Source organism: Protopterus annectens, chromosome 4.part1, assembly GCF_019279795.1.
Source record: "Protopterus annectens isolate FY-2018-M chromosome 4.part1, PAN1.0, whole genome shotgun sequence".
NCBI lineage: Eukaryota > Metazoa > Chordata > Ceratodontiformes > Protopteridae > Protopterus > Protopterus annectens.
In genome coordinates, this window is record NC_056734.1 from 164,090,132 (window position 1) to 164,113,627 (window position 23,496).

The window sequence follows — 23,496 nt, forward strand, 5'->3', positions numbered from 1 at the left end:
CACTATTACAATCACATAAGGCAAACAGTTATTAAACATCTGTACATGACAGTGAAAAAAAAGGCAGCCTCAGGCCAAGGAGGCAGTGGGACATGATGAAAGGTAGGCTTTCGGGATAGCAACGAAAACAAAACAGCACAGCACATTTCCTTTTGTTGAAGCCCAAAGCAGATTTAAAGGGATTTTGCATTGAATATAGTACTGGTGGAATCCACTGCTAACACTGTGTATGTAATGCTCACACTGAATGGGTTAGCTCAGTTTGTGGCTTTCATGTACTAGTTGCAGCACAGACAATGTTAAGCCTTTATGTTGAAAACATGCTCAAATTAATAACCACAATAAAAAAAAAACACTGTGCAAACCAATACTTAAACTATGCTGTAAATATTTCACTTGCTTACTTTCTCCTATTCTTCTCACTTGCAGTTGACATCAATACAGATTTAACTTATTTGCTTTTTTAAAGAAAGACACAGTTATTATGGTAAAGAGCACATGGAGTAAAAGGCACTATGCAGATCTTTTCAACCAAACGTATCAATAGAAACTGTGGTTATGAAAATAATTGTGGGGGAGGGGGCAGACACTATTCCTCTAGTGATAAAGAATAATATACTTCAAAGATACTAACTTATGCATGTCACAGTCAGTAAACATTTAAAAAGACTACAGCATTACTGACTGTCTAACATAGTACTGAATGCAATGTGCTGCAAAAGTAGTTATGGTACAGCCTGTTGAAGGAAAGTTCTGGTAAACACAGTCTTCTTCTTGGAATGCAACTTAACTACTAAATGTGCAAACAAATCATCCTCTCAAACACAACTTCCTAACTGCAACTGCCAGGAATCTCAGTGGGCTACTGCAAAGACAAATGTATTATTTATTTACCCTATTAAATCTTTTGGCTTGGAAAGTGTGCCCATTTGCGAAATAAAGCTTCCTCCAGCGACGAGCACCCCTGCGGTAGATGGACTCTAATAGAGGGGAAAAAGAGAAAAGTGAAATAACTCTACGTAGTCTGCACATACAAAAACAAAAATAAATGTAGCTGTGTGAGGCATTCACCATAACAGACGTTCATATTCACTCTTCTCTTAACATGTTTCTTTTTCCCAGGAACTACTGTGGCCATTTTTTTCCCCTCAACAAATGCTCAACACCCCATCCTTCAGAGAAAAGTCTGCCCCCATCCATCCTGAGTAAAGCATAGGCTGTGAAGGCTGCAGGAAAGGGACACATCTTCAGATGTTCAGAGTTATGGCTCCAAACAAAACAGATAAATATAAAAACCTAGTGGCATGAAAAAACACTGAAGAACCTCTCAACTTTGGCTCCATTCCAGCAAAGAAACATCAGCCACCTGATGAGAGCTACACTATTACTTGGTAGCTATACCAACCCATGTGAACCCTGGTTTGTTGTTAAAGACAGTACAATCTGCTAGTGCTTTGAAGTTGCCAGAATCCTTTCCCCACAGACACAGCAGCTTCACAACTGAGTACAACTTACAAGGTGTACAAGAGATCTGTCTCTGCACAAGTATATGCTGTTGGACAACTAAGTCATCCAAAAGACAAAAAAAATTTACAGGCACAGTTGCAGAAAATAGACCTGTGTACGTACTTAAAATAATAGCAGACCTTTGTGATATTCTACTGCACTGATTTCTTCTCAACATATGAATTTATAGATCTTTTGTATTCTATTTTCAAGCATTGGCCATTTTCTCTGCAAGGAACTAACCCCAATATCACACCAAGCAAGGTACTGATGTAGGTGGTGCAAGACTCTCATGAATCTCCACAACATTCATTGCTCTCTTCAGTTCAAGGCCTTGACCTCACAGGGAAATGAGGTATTAGAAATTAAATTCCATTTTTAACCAGTACTGTAGCATACAGTGAACAAATACCCTGAAAAAATGTTACAAAAATGTATACAACACATCTTCAAAAAAAAAAAAAGCATGCAGCTGTCAAAATACAAGAAAATGAAGTATAATAAGGGCATGCATTATGCATTGTAAAAACACTAATCCAGCTGGTATATAAAATCCAGTGATGCAGAACTGCTCAAACCCAAAATAAATGTGTGACAGAGTACAAAAGCACCTAAAAGTGCAGCAGCAGTAAACTACCAAATGGAAAGAAGCAAATGCTAGTTAAGTGGATAATATAAACATACGTTATCGTCAGAAAGTAAAAAACATTCCTCCAACATTACAAAGATTTAACAAAAAAAAGGCGGCAGGAAGCTTAAATGTTTAAGTGACCTCTCACTGAAGATCTGCTGGTAATGTTAAGTACCTTACATACTTCCAAACCATCCAAAACCAACAAACAAAACCCCAAGAAAATCTGGGGAGCAATCAACTCCCTACTCTATCCAGGAACTAACAATAATCCATGCCCAAACCCAGAAAAAATTGCCTCAGAGTTAGCTTCACTCTAACTCATATTTTATTGACACCATCACTAAGCTTACTACCACCTTCCCACCTATCAACATAGACCCACTAGAACCACCACCAGTACATTCCCCATCTACTTCTCTACCTTTCTCACTCTCTCCCATACCTACCTCAACCATACAAAAACTTCTTCACAAACTAAAACCATGTACCAATGCCCCAGATAACTTACCTGTAGAATTCTTACAACTATCAGCCTCCTCCATTGCATACCCAATCAGCACTCTCATCAATAGGTCCATTCATGAATCATGTATACCTGATATCTGGAAAAAGCATTTGTTCTCCCACTTCATAAAGGTGGCAACAACTCTGACATCTCAAACGTCCGACCTATCAACCATTCTTTTCCCCATCTACAAAATACTAGAGAGGTGCATTCACCCTCAGCTAACTTAGCTATCTGATTAAACGCCAACTCCTTTCCTCCACTCAACATGGCTTTAGGCCTGGACATAGCACTAGCACTGCCCTCATTTCCTTCCTGGACACCGTAAACAGAGCTCAAGATGCTGGCTCCATAGTCTCTGCACTCTTTCTTGATCTACCAAAAGCATCAGACACAGTTTCCCACTCCCTTCTGCTTACTAAACTCTCCAACCTAGGCATCTCTCCCCCTACCTTACACTGGTTTTCTAACTATCTCAGCAACAGGCAGCAATCTACTATATGGCAGCACTCCTTTTCCCCTTTCATCAATACAAATACAGGGGTACCCCCAGGGATCTATACTGGATCCCCTTTTATTCAGTATATTTGTCAATAACGTTCATAACACTCTTACCCACAGTACTATTATCCAATACGCAGATGATTTTATTATCTGCTCTTCTAAATCTGTCTCTGCACTACAGCGTCTCACCCAAGAAGCATTTACTTCAACAGATACCTGGATGTTACAGAACCATCTCGCCCTCAAACCCAATAAAACAAAACTCTTAATATTTAACCCCAAAAATCTAGTCCTGTTAACAAGTGTGAATTCACTTTTCATTCCCAAAATAATACCATCATTGAAGTTGTCCCTAGTACCAAATTGCTTGGTGTCATCATTGATGATTAACTTTTGACCTTCATATCTACAGTAACACCAAACAAAAACATCAAAAGCTGGGAGTCCTTTACAGGCACAGCTATTTTCTTAACTTCTCTTCTAAACAGGCTCTTGCCTTATCATTCCTACTTCCAACTCTCTTATATGGTGCCCCCATCCTCACCAATATTCAGTCCTCCCTGAAAACTAAACTCGACTTGTGCTACAACAAAGTTGCCAAATTTGTTACAAATGCTAAATTCTCCATCCACCACTGTTCCTCTCTGCATCAACTAAATTGGCTCGAATTCCTTCACTACCTCACTTAGCTACAATTAACTACTGCCCATAAACTTATTTACTACCCAGCAACCTGCTCATCCCTCTCCTCCATACTGACCATGTACCATCCTAATAAGACACCTTAGGTCTGAAAACAAAATGCTATTGAATGTTGATAAACCTACGCTCTCAGCCAGCCAAATGTATTCTTTTTACTGTCTCTAAGCTATGGAATTATTTCCCTTCTTCAATCAGGACCATCAGTAATCCTACTTCCTTTAAAAAAATCCCTCAGACTACATCTCTCTTCTAACTGGCTATGCACCTGCACCCTAACAGATAACCTCAAAACCTGACTTCCCTCTCTGGAAACTTACTCTTCTCCATTCAATTACTGGTATATCTTCCCCTTCTCTCCATTCAATTACTGGTATATCTTCCCCTTCTCTCCATTCAATTACTGGTATATCTTCCCCTTCTCTCTACCATACTAACTCCTTCTGCTGTCACTTCAGCTTGCTTTATCCCTACCATAACCCATCTGTTTCCTTGTATTTTTACCCCTTAAATTAATTCTCCTCACTGCTAAAAATTCTACATATACATGTATACTTGTATGTTATTTGAATGCATTGTATTTTCTCATGACTGTAAACTATGTTTCACTATCAATTTTATTTTAAGGTATTACTACTGTTTTGTATACTCTGTATTGTGTACAATATTTCCTTGTATGTAATTAAATGTGGAGCTTTTCTCCCCAGGCCTCCAATGAAAATGGGCTCATTTTAGGCCCAGTGGACTTTCCCAGCAAACAAACGCAATAGATAAATAAATAAATAGTTGTATTATTTTGTTCAAAGAGGATCAATGTAACATTTAGGTAGATTCTCAAGCTATACTAGGTAACCCTTAGGAGGTAGGAACGTTATCATAACAAACGCAAAAGTTCAGCAGTATACCATTTATTTAGACTTTCTACTGGCACACACAAAACATTAAGGAAAAATAGGTAAGACAGAACATAACTTGTTATCCTCTGTAGGCAACAGCAACAGAAAGGACAACTTTTATACATGCCAGTCTCATATAAAAAAACATTAACAAGACAATGTAAGGTCTTATTACAGTTAAGAAATAAAGACCACACATATGCTACATCTATATTGCACAATTTAACCAAAGAAAACTACATTTTGCAGTCCTAACCTGAACAATAAGGTGAGAAAATCACTTTGGTGATAACGTCTTCTTCATAAAATATAAATTACTTCCATGAGCATTCATAACCTAACAGCAAATCTCCAATCTACACTCCTGGGACTGACAACTGCATTCTTGACTGCATTTTTGTTGAGACTAATCTGGTCCTCTGTGTACTCCCTTCTACAGCAGTCACTTAAAGCATAAAGAATTTCTCATAAATACATGAACACATTTTACGTACATCTTCAGGCTTTATGAGTTCAATCATCATCATGATGTTTTTTGATTTTAAGCAAAGCTCTTAATAGTAATTTTCTTGCAGGAAGACTTTACTATTTTTTTTAGAGAATGGACAACCTATACATCGCCACTCTGACTGGAGAACGAAAGTTCTCCAGCAGGGTGATAATGTACAGGTAATGCCTGCTGAAAAATGAGCCATATGCTTCGCTGCAGCATATTAAGTTGCTGCTGAGCTTGGACTATAACAAAGATAACATCCGCCATTATTTTAAGCTTGTTAAGCAGTGCTTTTGTTGTTTAAGGAGTGTAAAACTAAACAGAAAAAAAAAGCGTCTGTATGAGAGAGTGTGCGTGTGTGCGCATGAAAATTGTGAGCGAGATCGACTGAGTCATTATTTTACACTTGCTAAAGTGTGCTTTTGCTGTTTAGCGATTGTAAAATAAAAAAAAATGAAAAAAAAAGTGTGTGCACGTGTGTGTTTATGTTTTTATACCTCTGTCTGCTTCTGTGAGTGTACACATTCTTGAGTGCATGAAAACAGAAGTGTGTTTCTGTGAGAGAGTGTGAATGAGTGACATCGCACAGTGGCAGCAACAGTTTAGAGGTATGCATATCTCTCATCCTCTCAGCTCAAGAAATCTGGATAAAGCCTAAAATAAAGGGGGAACAAAGGCTCAGAAATAGAATGGATTTTAAATATTCTCCTATAAAATGAGAAAGTTGTTAGAACAGGATTTGTGTTAGCATGCATTCGGCAAATCAAATGCATGTCATTACTTCATGACTTCAATCCCCAATAACGCAACAAACCACACATTTTAGAAGTAAGGGATCAAAAAAATATATGGACATTTTTTGAAAATGTTATATTTTGGAAGTCAAATACTTCCGCCAACATCATTCACATATACTACAGGAACTTTGAAACATTAGGCAGAGGAACTATTTTACAACAAAAACATAAAAAAAAATACTAACATGGTAATAAAAATAAATAAGTGCATAAAGTACATAAAATACAATTTTCTCTAAGCACAACAATGCTCTCTGGGGTGTGTGCTGCTGTGTAAAAAAATGCCTTGCCAAGGGTGTACAGGCTCTCCCATCTGCAGGGTCAGGCCTCATAAAGTACAGTTTTGTACCTACCATAAATGTAGATGTTCGAAGATCCACATTGCTGCAGTCCTTACACTTGGGTAGTCCGCTGTCCTCGGTCGGCCCGAATATCAAAGTATAAGGCTGACGTCGGTCAAGGCGCATTTGACTGACATCAGGACGTCAGGGTACAAATGCGCATGACCGACGTCCTATCCTCAGTCTTTTCTTGCCCCAGATGTCAGAATACCCTAAAAATAAAGGTCAAAACCAAAAGACAGCAAACAAACAACCAACCACCCTTGCACTAATTATATATACATTATATACAATATACACAATATTTACAACCCAACCCACACAACCACCTCTAACAACAGAGGGGAAGGAGGGAGGGTAAATTGGACTGCAGCAATGTGGATCTTCGAACATCTACATTTATGGTAGGTACAAAACTGTACTATGTTCTTCATCTCACATTGCTGCAGTCCTTACACTTGGGTAGAATCCCAAAGCAGAAGGGAGGATGGCCAAACTACAAGGAAGCAGGAGCTGCTAAAATGCCCTGCAAAACAGCAGTGGCAAAACCAGCCCTGGATTTAGAGTAAAGTGGCAGGTGATAATGCCTAGAGAAAGTATGCACTGAACTCCAAGTAGCTGCCTCCAAAATATCCTTGGTTGCCACTCCCCTCAAAAAGGCTGTCGAAGTGGCAGTAGCCCTAGTGGAATGAGGCCTAATCCCAGCTGGAATCTCCTTGCCATGATGGGAATAACAGAAAGCAATGCAAAACCCAATCCACTTAGAAATAGTTTGTTTTGACACAGGCTTGCCCTGAGAACTCAAAGCAAAAGAAACAAACAACTGCTGAGACTGCCTGAACCCTTTAGTTCTGTCCAAATAATATCGCAACTGCCTGTGTACATCTAAAGTGTGCAAAATCTTTTCCCCTTTATTTTGGGGATTTGCATAAAAAGTAGGCAAATGAATAGTTTGGTTTAAAGCCACACTAGAGACCACCTTAGGCATAAAGGAAGGATTAGTACGCAAAGATACCCTATCCTTATGGAAAATCAAGAAAGGCTCAACCGCCATAAGGGCCTGTAATTCAGAAACCCTTCTTGCAGAGGTAATGGCCAACAAAAGGCAGTCTTCCATGATAAATATTTCAACTCAGAAGTAGCTGCAGGCTCAAAAGGTTGTAGAGTGAGTTTCTCCAACACAAAATTGAGATCCCAAGCAGGAGTAGGAGCTCTCACGGGGGTCTTATATTCTTTGCCCCTCTAAGAAATTGCTTGAACAAAGGATGAGAAAACAATGGAGGGTCACATTCATAGTGAGCTGAAATTGCTGCAGCATGAACCTTAATAGAAGAGAAGGACAAACCTTTGTCCAGTAACTCAGTAAGATATTGAAGAGCCACACTTAAATTAGGCTCAGAAACATCAAAATCCTTTGCTGCATTCCAAAATAAAAATCTCTTCCATTTATCTGCGTACACTTTCCTTGTACTAGGCCTTCTAGCTTCCAAAATCACATTCAAAACTTGTTGTGGAAGTTGAGACCCTCTATGGTTCAAAACAGAATATGCCAGGCTGTTAGGTGAAGAGAGTGAAGTTTGACATTGAGCAAATGGCCGTCCTCCTGTGACAACAGGTGTGGAATCGAAGGCAAAGGGCATGGAGGCTTCCGTACCAGACTTCTCAGTAATGGGTACCAGTGCTGTCGAGGCCAATCTGGAGCTATTAAAATCATCCTTGGCTTGTCCTGTCTGACCTTTAGAAGTACCTTTGGGAGGAGAGGCAGAGGTGGAAAGGCATACACATGAAGATTGCTCCAATTGAAAGAAAGAGCATCCACTTTCCAAGCTGTGGGATGAAACCTTTTTGTGCAAAACTTTGGCAGCTGATGGTTTAGTGGAGAAGCGAACAGATCTATGTCTGGAGTTCCCCATGACACTGTCAATTTCTGAAATACATGAGGATCCAATTTCCACTCGTGGGGATCCATAATTCGTCTGCACAACACATCTGCTAAGGAGTTCTGTGCTCCTGGCAGAAACCTTGCCTGAAGATTGAGCTGTAAACTGAGAGCAGTCTCCCACAAAATCATTGCTTGCCTGCATAGAGGATAAGAATCGTTCCCCTTGCTTGTTGATGTACCACATGACAGTTGTGTTGTCTGTTAGAATCAACACCTGCCCTGGAAGAAGTAAATCCTTGAAAGCTATTAATGCAAACTGGACTGCTAACATCTCCTTCAGGTTGATATGTAGATGTTGTAGTCTGGCAGGCCACTTGTCTTGTATCCACTTTCCATTTAGATGAGCTCCCCAAGCTTTGTCTGAGGCATCTGTCGTTAAAATCTGACTCGCCTCTGGCGGGTCACAGAGAGTCCCTTGTTTAGGTGACATTCCTGAGCCCACCACAAAAATTCCTTTTGAATGCAAGGTATTATTTGAATGACAGTGTCCAGATCCTGGCAGTGCTGTGTCCATACATTTTTGAGATACCATTGCAGCTTCCTCATATGCAGTTTGGCATTGGGAAGCACCAGAATACAAGATGCCATGAACCCTAAGGCTTGAAGGACTGTCCTTGCAGTCAGCCCGGACTGATGAGATAGTTGATGGAAGTAAAGGGAAAGACTCTTTTGTTTGTCCGGGGTTAAAAAGGCCATCTGGGATGCTGTATTCAGTCTTACACCCAGAAAGCACATGTCCTGAGAGGGTACTAGACTGGACTTTATTTCGTTCACAGAATACCCCAGGCATCTTAGCAGAGGTAAAAGCTGTTGTAACGTCAACATTTTGAACTTGGGAATGTCCAGATAAGTGTTGAGGATAGATAAATCCAAAATTGGTCTCCACGTGTTCCCCTTCTTTGGTACTAGGAACAGGCGAGAATAAAATCCTAGGCCCACTTCTGGCATAGGGACCGGCTGTATGGCCCCTAGTTGAAGTAACAGAGAAATTTGCTTGTGAGCCTCTATTCTTTGTAGAGGAGGAACGTCTGGCATGCCTCTGAAAGGAGGCAAGGTATGGAAATAAAACCTGTAACCTTGGTGTATGATATCCAATACCCATCTGTCTTGGGTAATTAAACTCCAATTTTCTTTGAAAAGTGCCAACCTTCCTCCCAAAGGTGCTGCCAGACGAGAAGGCTCTGGCAGCTGAAAAGGTAGGTCATTGGGTCTGTTTACGAAAGGACTGACCCCTGCCCTCACCTGAAGACTGTGCAGGAGAACTCCCTGTTCTAGGCCTGAAAGAGCCCTGAGCTCTACCCCTACCACGTCTAGATCTACCCCTAGACTGGGAATCACAAGAAGGATACGTCCACCCTTTAGCAGGCCAATTTCTACTAAACTTTGGAGGCTGAACCTGCAAAAAATCTTTAACAGTCTGCATAGACTTAGCCTTGTCTTCCATTTTCTTTAAAACTGCCTCAACAGGAGAACCAAACAACACATCAGATTGTAAAGGAGCATCTAAAATCCTTGTTTTAACATGGTCAGATAAATTTTGATCCATCAGCCAGGCGTGCCTGCGAAGAACTGACCCAGTGGCAGCCACCCTAGACGAGGCCTGTACAGCATCAAAACCACATTGCAAAGAATGCTTACCCACCTGTTCAGAAACATGTACTAAATCTTGTAACTCTTTACAATCAATACCTTCCGCCAGAGCATCAACCTTAGACTTCAACTGTGAAAGGAGATAGTTTTGGTATTTTAACATGTGAAACTGGCAATTCAAAGCCCTCATAGCTAGAGTGGAAGAAGTATAAACTTTCTTTCCCCATCTATCCAAGGCCCTGGCTTCTTTATCTGCAGGAACCGGATTCTTGACAACAGAAGCCTTAACACCTTTAGGCCCCTGGCTAACAGTTTCTGGGTCTGCCCTCGGACTCTTAAAAAGATACTTATGAACTTCAGGCACCCTGTAATACCTATCCGGTTTAACAGGAGCAGGAGGCAAAGAATCAGGATTAAGAGAAGCCTCTGTAAAACATCTTCCACTACATCCAAAACAGGAGGTATAGCCAAAGGCCTATGTTGGGGTAAAACAAAAATTCCCTAAGCCTTTTCCTGGAATCAGAGAAGTCCTGACCTTCCCACTTAAAATGCTCCCTCATGGAATGAAGAGTTGCTGAAAAAGAAAAATCCTCAGGAGGAGAAGCAGAAGGAGTAGAATCATCCACATCAGAATCAGAATAAGGAGAGTACTCCTGCAAGTCTTCAGCCGAAGACTCTGAAACATCCGAAGCCTGCTCAAAACTCCCTAGCTCAGGCTCCACCCTAGGTCTCTTATCAGGAGGGGGCAAAGAACCCCTAATCAGAGTAATCAAATCTTCTGCCATTTTAAGCATATGCTTCTTGGGCACAATTCCAGAAGAACTAGGGGTGACACCAACTGAAGCTAAACCTGGCCTGCCTCTAGGAGAAGCCTTGGAAACAGAAGGAGAGGGCCTAACCACCCTAGGCAGGGAGGGGAGTATAGTAACCTGAGAAGCCCCATCACCCTGGCCTGCCTCCTGAGAGGCCACATCCTGCAATAACAAGGTCTCTCCCTGGGATCCCAAAGAAACCTCCGGTGGAACCACCGGCTCCACCGACACCTCTAAAGAACCGGCGTCCAGTACGGACGGTTCTTCTAGCCTAGGCTTCACAGCTTTGTCCTTGCGCTTCTTCGAAGAAGCGGGCGTCGGAGCATCCGACGGCATTTTATAATTGCACCGCTTCCCAAAGACTAACCTGGCACAATCCAATCTCCTCTTTATAGTGCGCTTATTAAATCTAGCACAAGAGCGACACCCAACAACGTCGTGCTCAGGCCCTAAACAAGGAATACACAAAGTATGATAGTCTCTATGCGGTATCTGTTTCCCACAAGAAATACAATTATTCACTTTTTCTGACATCCGGTAAACCACTGAGGCAAGAAAAAACTAAAATATTCCCCAACGGGGTACTTAGCCAACTTTGACTCGGTCTGAAACTCCGAAAACGAAAAATTTCAGAACGCCAACTGGCACTCGCAATACTGCTTCTGCATCAGACCATGCGGCAAAAAAGACTGAGGATATGACGTCGGTCATGCGCATTTGTACCCTGACGTCCTGATGTCAGTCAAATGCGCCTTGACCGACGTCAGCCTTATACTTTGATATTCGGGCCGACCGAGGACAGCGGACTACCCAAGTGTAAGGACTGCAGCAATGTGAGATGAAGAACATCACCCCTGAGTGAGTGTTGCTTACACAGTAATACACACCCTGTTGGTTATCACTGCTTGCTTAAAAATTAAAATTATGTACTCAACATAACTAGGCATCTGTATTGTCCATTTTCATTCTTTCTCAATGTATGGGTTACGGGTCCAACTTGGCCACTTTTCACAGATTTCGGATCCAACTCTCGAGCTCCTCCCTCTACCCACAATGCCCTAGTCCATCCTCAATACAGTACAGTTGTGTACACTTACCATAAATGTAGATGTTCGAGTGTCTTCACTGTTGCAGTCATCACTGTAGGGTTCTTCCTGCCAGCAGGCAGCCCTCGGTCGGCCAGAATCCCAAAGTCTGGGTCCGGCGTCGGCTGTTCAGTCATGCTCCCTGACAGAGCACCAGGAGTACAAAGCTGCCAGCCAACGCCATGTTCTCCAGTTTTTCTTGCCCCTGATGTCAGGTGCCCAAAAGTGAAGGCTAATAGTAAAACAAAAATGTAACATACAACAAACCCCATACCCTGTAGCAAAAACACCTCAGAAGGGTGAATTAGGAAACCACACTAATAAAAGTATAAGAGGGGACAGGAGGGTGGGTAACCCAGACTGCAACAGTGAAGACACTCGAACATCTACATTTATGGTAAGTGTACACAACTGTACTATGTTCATCGTGTTTCACTGCTGCAGTCATCACTGTAGGGTTGAATCCCAAAGCTGAAATAAAGGGTGGTGGTTATAGAGTAGAAGGGGCAGAAAGAAGGCCCTGCAAGACTGCAGAAGCAAAGCCTGCCCTAGACTTAGGATAAAGAGGGAGATTATAGCGCTTAGAGAAAGTATGCACTGAACTCCAAGTTTGCAGCTTCCAAAATATCTTTGGTAGGTACTCCCCTGAGAAAGGCAGCTGAAGTAGCAGCAGCTCTGGTAGAGAGTGTCCTAATTTTTCCTAGGATTTGCTTTCCATGATGAGAGTAACAAAATCTGATTCCATGAGCAATCCATTTAGAAATGGTCTGTTTTGAAATAGCTTTGCCTTGGGAATTTGCTGCATAAGAAACAATTTCCTGATATCCTTGGTTCTGTCCAGGTAAAAACGAAGCTGCCTGTGCACGTCCAAGGAATGCAAGATCCTCTCCCCCTTATTTTGTGGATTAGGGAAAAAAGTTGGCAGGTGAATGGTTTGGTTTAACGCCACTTTAGAAACCACTTTAGGCATGAAAGTAGGATTAGTCCTTAAAGACACCCTGTCTTGATGAAAAATAATATAAGGTTCCACAGCCATGAGTGCTTGTAACTCTGAGACTCTCCTGGCTGAAGTCAAAGCCAGTAGGATAGCTGTCTTCCATGATAAATATTTAATATCAGATGTGGCAGCAGGCTCAAAAGGAGGCAGAGTAAGTTTTCCAGAACATAGTTGAGATCCCAGGCAGGTATGGGTGGTGTCCTAGGGGGGGCCTTAAATTCTATCCTCTGAGATATTGTTTCAGAAGTGGATGTGAAAAGATTGGAGGATCTGTATTGTAATGTGCAGAGATAGCTGAGGCATGTATTTTTATGGAGGAAAAGGATAAACCCTTATGTAGCATGTCTGTCAGGTAATGTAAAATCAATGGAATATTAGGAATGAGAGGATCTGTAGCCTGAGCATTCATCCAGGTGCAAAATCTCTTCCATTTACCTTCATAAGATTTTCTAGTGCTAGGCCGTCTGGCTTCTAAGATGACATCCATGACCTGTTTGGGAAGGGTAGGATTAATCATAGACCCTGAATATGCCAGGCTGCCAGGCTGAGAGTTTTGATATGTGAGTGCAGAACCTGGCTCTGCTGCTGGGACAAAAGATTTGGAATCTGAGGTAAAATCCAAGGAGGCTCCTGGGATAGATTCATCAGTGTTGAGTACCAAAATTGACGAGGCCAATTTGGGGCCAGTAAAATCATCTTGGGTTTGTCCTGCTTTATCTTTAATAATACCCGTGGAAGAAGAGGAAGAGGAGGAAAGGCATACCCAGAGAGGTTCTTCCAACTGAATGAGAGAGCATCCACTTTCCATGCTAGTTTGTGATATGTCCTTGTGCAAAAAATCTGTAACTGGTGGTTGAGGGGGGATGCAAATAGATCTATGTCCGGGCAGCCCCAGGCTTCTATAATCATCTTGAATATTTGGGTGTCTAGCATTCACTCGTGTGGGTCTGACAGGTTCCTGCTCAGGCTGTCTGCCAGAATGTTTTGTTTCCCTGGCAGGAACTGAGCTTGTAGATCCACTTTGCAAGCTACAGCTGTGTTCCACAGAGTCATGGCTAGTCTGCAAAGGGGGTAGGAGTGTGAACCCACTTGCTTGTTTATGTACCACATAACTGTGGTGTTGTCTGTCTGTATCAGTAGTTGTCCTGGCTGTAGAAGATCCCGGAAAGCCAAGAGGGCATTCTGTACAGCTAACATATCTTTTAAATGGATATGTAGGTGCTTCTGATCCTCTGTCCAAAAACCTTGCAGGCCTTTCCCCTGTAAGTGGGCTCCCCATGTGTAATCCGAGGCGTCCGTGGTTAACACTTGGTTGGCTGGAGGCAGACCGAAGGCTTTCCCTTTGTTTTGAAGACATGCCATGGTCCACCAATGGAATTCCTTTTGAAGGCAAGGCAAGGCAGCAATGTGTGTGTCTAGACTGTGACAATGCTGGGACCATACACTTTTTAGGTACCATTGTATTTTTCTCATATGCAGTCTTGCATATGGTATGAGAAGGATGCAGGAGGCCATGTATCCCAGAGCCTGCAGGAATTTCCTTGCAGTTAGCTGAGACATTAATGCCAGGGTTTTGAAATTTGAAGCCAGCTGAAGTTGCTTTTCGGATGTCAGGAATGTCATCTGGGTTGTTGTGTTTAGAAGAGCACCCAGAAAAGTTATCTGTTGTGTGGGTGTCAGATTTGACTTTATGTTCACAGTGAATCCCAGGTACTTGAGTAGATTTTGAACAAATTCCAGGTGCTGGAGTAAGACATCCTTGCTGTCAGCTTGAATAAGGCAGTCGTCCAGATAAGGGTAAATTTGAATTCCCTTGAGTCTGCAGTAAGCTACTACTGGTGCCAGGCACTTGGTGAAGACCCTGGGCGCAGTAGACAAGCCAAAGGGCAGCGCAGAGAATTGGTAATGTTTCGAGCCGGCCTTGAACCCGAGGTATTTTCTGCACTCCTGTCTGATAGGGATGTGTAGGTAAGCCTCCTTTAAATCCAATGTCACCATCCATGCATTTTTGCTCAACATTGGCAGGAGCTGCTGCAGAGTAAGTATCTTGAACTTTGGTATCTCCAGGAAAGTATTTAAGACTGACAGATCCAGGATGGGTCTCCAGGAATTCTGTTTTCTGGGAACTAGAAAGAGCCTTGAGTAAAAGCCTTGCCCTGTCTCTGATTGTGGAACCAGTTCTATGGCCCTCATAGCCATGAGGGATCCCACCTGGTTTAATGCCTCTGCCCATTGGTGTTTTGGTAAGTCTGGCCATCCGTTTGGTCTTGGCAAGGTATGAAAGTGGAATTTGTAACCTCTTGAAACTACATCCAGAACCCACTTGTCTTGGGTTATGTAAGCCCAATTTTGGTGAAAAAGAGAGAGTTTTCCTCCTAGAGGGGCTTCCAGGAGAGAGGTTCCTGGAACCATGCAGGGTGAGTCATTGAGTCTGTTTCCTATAAGATTGAGGTCTGTCCTCTCCACCCCTGGGGGTGGAAGCACTCCACTGTCTAGGTCTGTATGAGGTCTGTGCTTGGGCCCTCCCTCTGGTGCACCTATATCTACCCCTCTGAGGCCTGTCCGAGCTGGGAAAGGACCAATTTTTAGTTGGCCAATTTCTGCTAAATCTTGAGGGCTGAACTTGTAAGAAATCCTTAACCATTTGCATGGATTTTGCCTTATCCTCCATTTTCTTTATCACCTCTTCAGCCTTAGACCCAAACAAAACATTATGCTGAACTGGAGCATCCAGTAACTTTTGCTTTCACTTGATCAGGCAAGTTTTGTTCCTTTAACCAAGCATGCCTTCTAATGACTGTGCCAGTGGCAGCTGCCCTGCATGAAGCCTCCAAGGCATCAAAACCACAGTGTAAGGTATGCTTCCCCACCTGCTCAGTAACATGCATCAAATTGTGTAATTCCTTATTATCTGCACATGCAGAAATGGTACCTAGCTTTTGTTTCATAACAGACAGAAGAAATTGCTGATATTTCAGCATGTGAAATTGACAATTTAAAGCCCTAATGGATAAAGTAGCAGAAGTGTACACTTTTTTGCCCCATCTTTCCAAGGCTCTAGAATCCTTATTTGACGGAATAGAGTTCTTAGCAGAGGCGGCCTTAACACCCTTAGGTTTCTGGATCAGCAGTAGGATTTTTATAAAGAAACTGGTGGGAGTCAGGGACCCTGTAATATTTGTCAGGCTTTGCAGGGACTGGAGGAAAGGAGTCAGGAGTTAAATTAGCCTCAGAAAAGACATCATCCACAATATCCAAAATAGGAGGAATAGCCAGGGGTCTGTGTTTGGGAAGAAGAAGGAAATCCCTAAGCCTTCTCTTAGATTCAGAGTACTCCTGTCCTTCCCAGTGAAAATGTTCCCTCATGTCATGTAAAGTTTCCCCAAAAGAAAAATCCTCAGGGGGAGAAGCTGAAGGAATGGATTCCTCAGCATCAGAATCTTCATAAGAGGGAAAAGTATATTCCTGTTCAGAGGAAGACACTGAAGAAATAGATGCCTGATCAGAGGATTCATAATCCAATTCTTGTCTTGGCCTTTTGTCTGGAGGGGGATGTGAACCCCTAATCATAGTAAGTAAGTCCTCCGCCATTTTAAGCATTTGCTTTTGAGATTTGGGTCCCGGATCAGAGGAGGCCTGGGCTTGAGTCTTTGATTTAGAAGGAGTCTTTGCCTTTATCTGAAGTTGTGTAGGCCTGAAAACCCCCTCGGAAGCCGGCTCCGGACCCATCCGAGGGAGCATTGTCCGAAGGTCCTGCACCTGGAGTACTCAAAGGCCTAGTTGGCTCCTCATGGGAGTCCATTTCGGCAAGCAGTTCTGAAATGGCCAACGACAGGGACTGCAAAAGCGCCTCACTGACTACGGCCAAACCCGCAGCTGGCTCTGCTTGTAAACAGTCGTCTGATTTGGACCTCGGAGGCCTGTCCTTATCCTTGCATCGTTTGTGAACTCCGGTAGTCGGAAGCATGTCCGACGACATATTGTAATTAAATAGCCTGCCAAAGTAGTGAAAAGCAAAATCGTATCTCCGCTTAATAGTACGCTGATTAAATCTAGCACAAAACTGACAACTAGCTACGTCGTGGTCAGAGCCTAAACAAGGAATACAGTATGAGTGGAAATCCTTATGAGGTATTTGCTTCCCACAAGAAATACAATTATTAACTTTTTCTGACATCGGACTGGAGCAAGAAAAAAGTTTCCCCAACGGGGTACTTAGCTTTGAGAAGACGAAGAAAGTCTTCGGAATGAAGCATGAAAAATATCAGGAGTCAGCCGACCGGCACTTGCGAACTGCTTCCACCGCACGGCAAGAAAGACTAGAGAACATGGCGTCGGCTGGCAGCTTTGTACTCCTGGCGCTCTGACGTCAGGAAGCATGACTGAACAGTCGACGCCGGACCCAGACTTTGGGATTCTGGCCGACCGAGGGCTGCCTGCCGGCAGGAAGAACCCTACAGTGATGACTGCAACAGTGAAACACGATGGACATCTCAGAGTTTGCTGCCTTAAAGGTCTTATTATATAATAGCAGAGGGAATTAGGAATTAAACCAAGACTCAAACCTGGAACTACAGGTTCCAAAATTCCATCAGGTCACTCCAGAAATGGACAGGAAGGGGGAAGGAGGGAGGGGAGTTGAGGAAGAATGAAAATGAACACAGGTGCCTTATTATGGTGAATACATAACTTTAATATCTGATGTTGTCCTTTTCATTCTTCTTGAATGTATGGGACAGAGTCCTCAGCTAAATAAATCTTGGGTAGCCCTCATGGAAGGATATTCTGGAGAACTGCTGAATCAAAGGCAGCTCTGATTCTGGAAATTATGTCCAGTTTGCAATTAGCAATAAAAGTACGAGCATTAGACCATGTGGCTGCTGTACAAATATTATCAATGAAAGTTCTAGACCAGAAGGCAGATGAAGTGGCCATAGATCTAGTAGAATGACCCTTAGGCGGTTTGGGTAGGGAGAGCCTTTGTTGACATATAACCAGGAAATACTAACAGTTATTTATATGGCCAGTGTAACCATAGAAACTGGAGGAACCCAGTTGACTAGGTGATAAAGAAACTGGTCCATTTTTTCCTGAAATCTTTTGTTCTGCGCAAGTAAAAACATAGATGTCAATGCACATCTAAAAGATGTTAACATATATTATCTTTGTTCGAAAATATTGGAAAGACGACCAGTAAGTGAACGGTTTGATTTACATCCGACTCAGAAACCACTTTTGTCAGGAAAGAAGGATTGGTTCGTAAGGCAACTCTATTTTTCTGAAACACAATGTAAGGAGTTTTCGATGCAAGAGCCTGGAGTTCGGAAATCCTTTTAGCAGAAGTAATAGCTACTAAAAAGGCTGTTTTCCAAGACAGGAACTTTGAGTTTTTGCTGAAGGTTTCAAAGAGTTAAATCTGCAGTACTACTGTCAAAACCCAGAGAGATGACATTTTTCACTGGAGGTCTAAGCAGAAGGTGCCCTTCAGGAAAGGCTTACATAACTTGGAAGCAGCAAACAAGAAGCACTGCCTCAAGGACGAAATATGACAAGGCTGCCAGCTGTACTTGGATTGTGGAAAAACTAGCAACTTCCTTTAAAAAAAAGGTCCAGTACAGCAGAAATAGGGGCAGTGACAGAGGGATCAATGTCATTTTTCAGGGCCCAAACTGAAAATCTTTTCCATTTGCTTTGGTAAACCCTCTTAGTGAAGTATTTTTGTGACAAAAGTATATCATGTACTGGGGAAGAAAGCCTGGGCTGCTAGCTATTAATGGAACTGGAGAAACCATGTGGTTAGTTTGAGGGCTGGGATATTGGGATGTTTTATTCTGAAGGGATATAACAGAAGACCTGAGCTGGGTTTCAGTATCCAAGAAGGATAAATATGAAACCAAAGGAAGTGGAACCAGAACTGGCGCAGTCAGAAGGGGGCAATAAGGACAACAGAGCTCTTCAACTGTCTAGTTTTCTGTAAGAAATGTGCAATCACTGGTACTAGGGCATAGAAGTAAAGGAGACCTAAGGGCCAAACGTGGACTAGAACATTTTTCGGTGACTCCCCCTGAGGGGGGGATGAGGGTGAAGTACCTGCTGCATTTGTTGTTGTGGGGAAGAAGCAAAACGATCACAGCAAGTTTGGCCCCAGTGATGGAAACTTTTGTTCACCACAGAATGATCGAGAGACCACTCACGAGGCATCAGAATGGACTTGCTCAGTTTGTCCGCTAGTAAGCTGGATTTCCCCAGAATGTGAAATGCTACTAGAAAGACACTGGAGGAGACTTCCCACTGCCACACACTCATAGCTTCTCGGTAGAGGGGGTAAAATAGAGTTTTCCCTTTGCTGATGTACCACAGCAAAGATGTTGTATGGTCAATGGTCCCTAGATGGACATCTTGAAATGCCTGCAACACTAATAGGACTGCTCTCATCCCCACAATATTGACTTGCGAATTGGTCTCGTGGAAGCCACGCGCCTTGGACAGTCCTTCCCAAGAAATGTCTCTCCCCTACATAAATGTTGTTTGACTGGATCCAACAGCCAATTTGCCTTTTGCATAACTGTTTATGGGACAAATACTACAGACGCTGCCATGGAACCTAAGGGTTGAAGAATAAGTCTGGCAGAAGGAGCAGGATGAGAAAGAATTTGATGAACCTGAGATCTGATTGTGCATATATGGTGAGGGCGGTAAAGAAGTAATCTGATTTATTGTGTTTAGATGAGCACCAATGAACTCCAGGCTCTGCACTGGTAGCAGTTTAGATTTGAAAATATTGACTGAAATGCCTAGTGATTGGCAAATTTGAAGCAAACAGTCCCTGGACTGCTCTAGGAGATGCATGGTTGGATCGATGAGAAGCCAGCTGTCTAGGTATGGAAACATTCAGAATCCTTGCAGTCTCAAGTGAGCTGCTACCACTGCCAAGCACTTGGTAAACACCCTAGGGGCTGTGTAGAGTCCAAAGGTCAAGGCTCTGAACTGACAGTAACTGGCTCCAGCTGAATGCGCAAATGTCTTCAGGGGTGTCTGTTTATTCTGAAGTGACCGTACAGGTCGTGAAGACTGAGCACATCCAATTGTCCTTGTGTAAGAGATAGAATGGACTGAACTGTGAGAATTTGGAACTTCGATTTTCTCACAAACTGGTTCACATTGCTTAGATCCAAAACTGGTCTCAGGTCCCCTGTCTTCTTTGACATTAAAAAGAACACTGAGTAAGTTCCAAATCCTCTCTGGTCTGGTGGGACCTCCTGGATGACTTTTGTCCAGCAGCTTCTGAATTTCTTGAGGTGCAGCTTCTCTCTGACTGGGTGGAATGCAGGAAGCTTTCTTCTTTTGGAAGTGGGCATTTGGGAAAATGGTAAAAAGTAACCTCTGGACATTATTTTTAGCACCCAAGAACCTTTTGTTATAGCAGCCCAGGCGTCTGGGTGCAAGAACAAGAATCCCCAGACTGCCTCCAGAGGCGGGCACTCAGGCAGCACTTCAAGAGTGCTGAAAGAGTTTATATAGAAATGAATCTCAGAAACCCTGACTTTGCAGGCCTATTCTGCCACAAGGATGTCTTCTATTTTAACTCCCTCCTCTGCCTCTGAGGGAGTTGTCTCCGCATGAATCTTGGAAAGATCCCTGGGATTTATGAAACCAGCTCTTCTTGCATCTTGATTCCTTAAAAAAGATCTTTGAGGGGTAGAAAAGCAAGCCTCTATGGCAAATAGGGTCTTTCCTTCCTGTTCACTGCAGGAAAGTTTCTTTCACAGAAGGGACAAACAAGGACATTCCATCAAAAGAAGCATTGAAAGACTCCACAAAGTCACATAATTGCATCCATGCATGTCTCCTTATAGCTATGCCTGAGCCAGCAGCCCGTGAGGTGTCTTCTGCTGCATGAGAAAATCAACCTCAAGGATGAATTGGAAATAAAATAGTGGTAGGATTACCTCATGGCCAACCACCTTTCTGCTTAAAGATTTCCAAAAATGTCTCCAAATGAGACATCATTAGGTGGTGATCTTAGGGAACCTTTCCCCTTCATCGAAATCAGTATCTTCGGTGAGAGATTATAAGTGTGAATCTATGTACCTGCTAGCTACCACACCAATCTGTAAATAAGCATTAAAACTAAACCTTTGCCATTGCAATCTCTTAAAATTTAATACCTTTTATTCCAGTGAATGAATAAGACCAGTCAATTCATCATTATTGTGCAAGGTATTATTCTCATGAACCCCAATAGCGGATTCTTTTTTACATTCAGTAAATCTCGTAGAGACGAAGATGCTGCAGAATTTCTAATTTCAGTAACTGGCTGCATAATACGAAGAGGCACCCCAGGCAGTTCCCAAGCAAGAAATCCAACGAAAACAAAACCAATGGAGCTGCACTATGATGAAGCTGGATATCGACCAAAAACAAGACCAAAAAACAAACAAAGAACCAGCAAACGCCGTTAAAAAAACCTTTTATTTTGCAAAGCTGTCATTCCAAAAAGATCCTTTATCAGTGCTTAACTTCATAAAATACACACATTCTCATTCAGTTTATATAATGCAGCCAATAAATCAATTAAAATCAATTAAACCAATTAAACAGGTCATTAAACAACACTATTTTAAGCAAGCTTGCATTTTTTTAAATACAGGTTTCAGGCTAATACTTGCCATTTATACCAGGGGGTTTTATCTGCACGCATTAAAATTATCCATTTGTATTCATGCAATTCAAGTTCATTGTCAACATCTCCCCACCTTTGTTTTGGATTCATCATTTCAATAACTCTAAACATAAAACAGTGCCCATCTCCATATTCAAGATAGTATTTAGCCAGAGCATTAGTTTGCACATTCCTACGAATGCCCGAGTTGTGCTCAATTATTCGTTCTTTAAGTTTCCTACGAGACTTACCAATATAAAAAGCATTGCATTCTTTACAGATAGCAAGATAAATAATGTTGCAAGTATTACAAGTTGCTGAACAATTACACAAAAATTCTCAACCCATAGTATAGGCTGTTGAAAAATATTATTACTACATATAAGATTACAGCAGCAACAACTGCGACATGGAAAAGTTCCTTGTTTTTGCATTACTTTCTTTGTAATCTGCTTTATTTCTTTATAACACAACCAATTTTTCAAATTTAAACAATTTTTATAGGCAAAAGAACAACTCTCGCCTATTTCACGCATCTCATGTGGAGCCATTAAAATTCCCCAGTTGTTACTAATAATATTTTGCTCTTAAATTATTAGTAGTAGTATATCTTATTTTATTGGGCAGAGTGTTTCTAACCGATGACTTACTGACTTTTTTTTTTTATTATTGTTATTTTTTGCCATAGAATCATAGGACGTTACTAGGTTAATGGCCCAAGGGTTCTTACAAGCCTAGCCAACTTTTACCCTTGTTACCATGATCAGCCCCTGTCCAAGAGGGTCACAGGTGGAACCCCCGGGGTGAATTCATGGTTACTCATCCAATCGCCCAGACTGTGTTAGAAGAGGGCCAATGAGGTGCTCTGTTTGATGTGAAGTGGGAGTCTATTCCAAAGATGCAATAATCTCTGGGAGACAAATTAGTCCCACCTGCAGGTTCTATTGATGTCACATACCAGGTTTAGGTCTTTAGAGCGAGTAAGCCATGTGCCATTTGACTTGAGGATATGATGCAGCATTTCCACTAAAGCGGTGTCATTGATTACCCTGTATGCAAGGTAGAGAGTGCCTCTAAGTAGTCTGTATGAAACAAAATAAAGTGACAGTGATTTCAGCCGATCCACATAGGATAGCTGCTAAGACCTTGAATTTTCTTTGTGAGGAACCTTTGTGGTCTCTCCAATTGCTGCAGGTACTTTGAAAGGTACATGCCAAAAAGGGGCGTTGTACTCAATTATTGGCTTAATGAGTGAAGAGTACAGGGAGGTGATAACTTCACTTTTTCTCAAGGGAATGCCCTTACTTATCAGGTGAGCCACACAGAATGCCCTTCTTACTACTCTGGAGACATGGTGATCAAAGGCAAGGTTGCTGTCAACCTGAGTGTCTAGATCGCGCACCACTGAGTGCATACTTAGGGTATTGCCACTGCTGTGGTAATTTGCAGGAACATCACTCTTGCCAAAAGGGATGATCATACATTTTTTTGCATTGAATTTGAGGCCATGACTTTGGCATCAATAGTTTGTTTGCTTAAGACCTTCTTGAAGGATGTGGACATCATTTGGAGATTCTATGACCGCACCCAGTTTGCGGTCGTCAGCAAACTTTGTTAGCCACAGTCCCTTGGTTTTAGCTTGTACTTCAGAGAAATAGATTCTGAACAGTAGAGGTCCTAGAATAGATCCATGTGCAACATCACTGGTAACGGGTCTGCTGTTGGAGGTGAATTCCCCTATTTTGACTGTATGGGTTCTATCAGAGAGTCAGTTTGCAACACACCTTACGATACATGGGTTGATGTCTAGCTGGGAGAGTTTGTCAATGATGCCTGAGTGAGGGATAGTGTCAAATGCCTTGGCCAGGCCTAAGCAGGCTGTATGCACAGATTTCCCCTTGTTCAGGGCCCTTGTGACTCCCTCAAAGAAGTCTAACAGTTTCAACAAGCATGATCTCCTCCTGACAAATTCAAACTGGGTAGGATCTAGTGTTTGGAGATAACCTATGTCTTTGTTGATAAGGTCCATGATG

At 42.3% G+C, this 23,496-nt stretch overlaps 1 protein-coding gene across 1 annotated transcript in view; it reads right to left on the minus strand.

The window, feature by feature from the left end:
• PRKCI (protein kinase C iota) overlaps positions 1-23,496 on the minus strand; it is a 1,721,954-nt gene that overhangs the window by 1,157,196 nt on the left and 541,262 nt on the right. Inside the window, exon 5 of the mRNA XM_044070065.1 lies at positions 895-980. Coding sequence (XP_043926000.1) covers positions 895-980 — 86 coding nt within the window. The remainder of the gene's footprint in view (positions 1-894; positions 981-23,496) is intronic.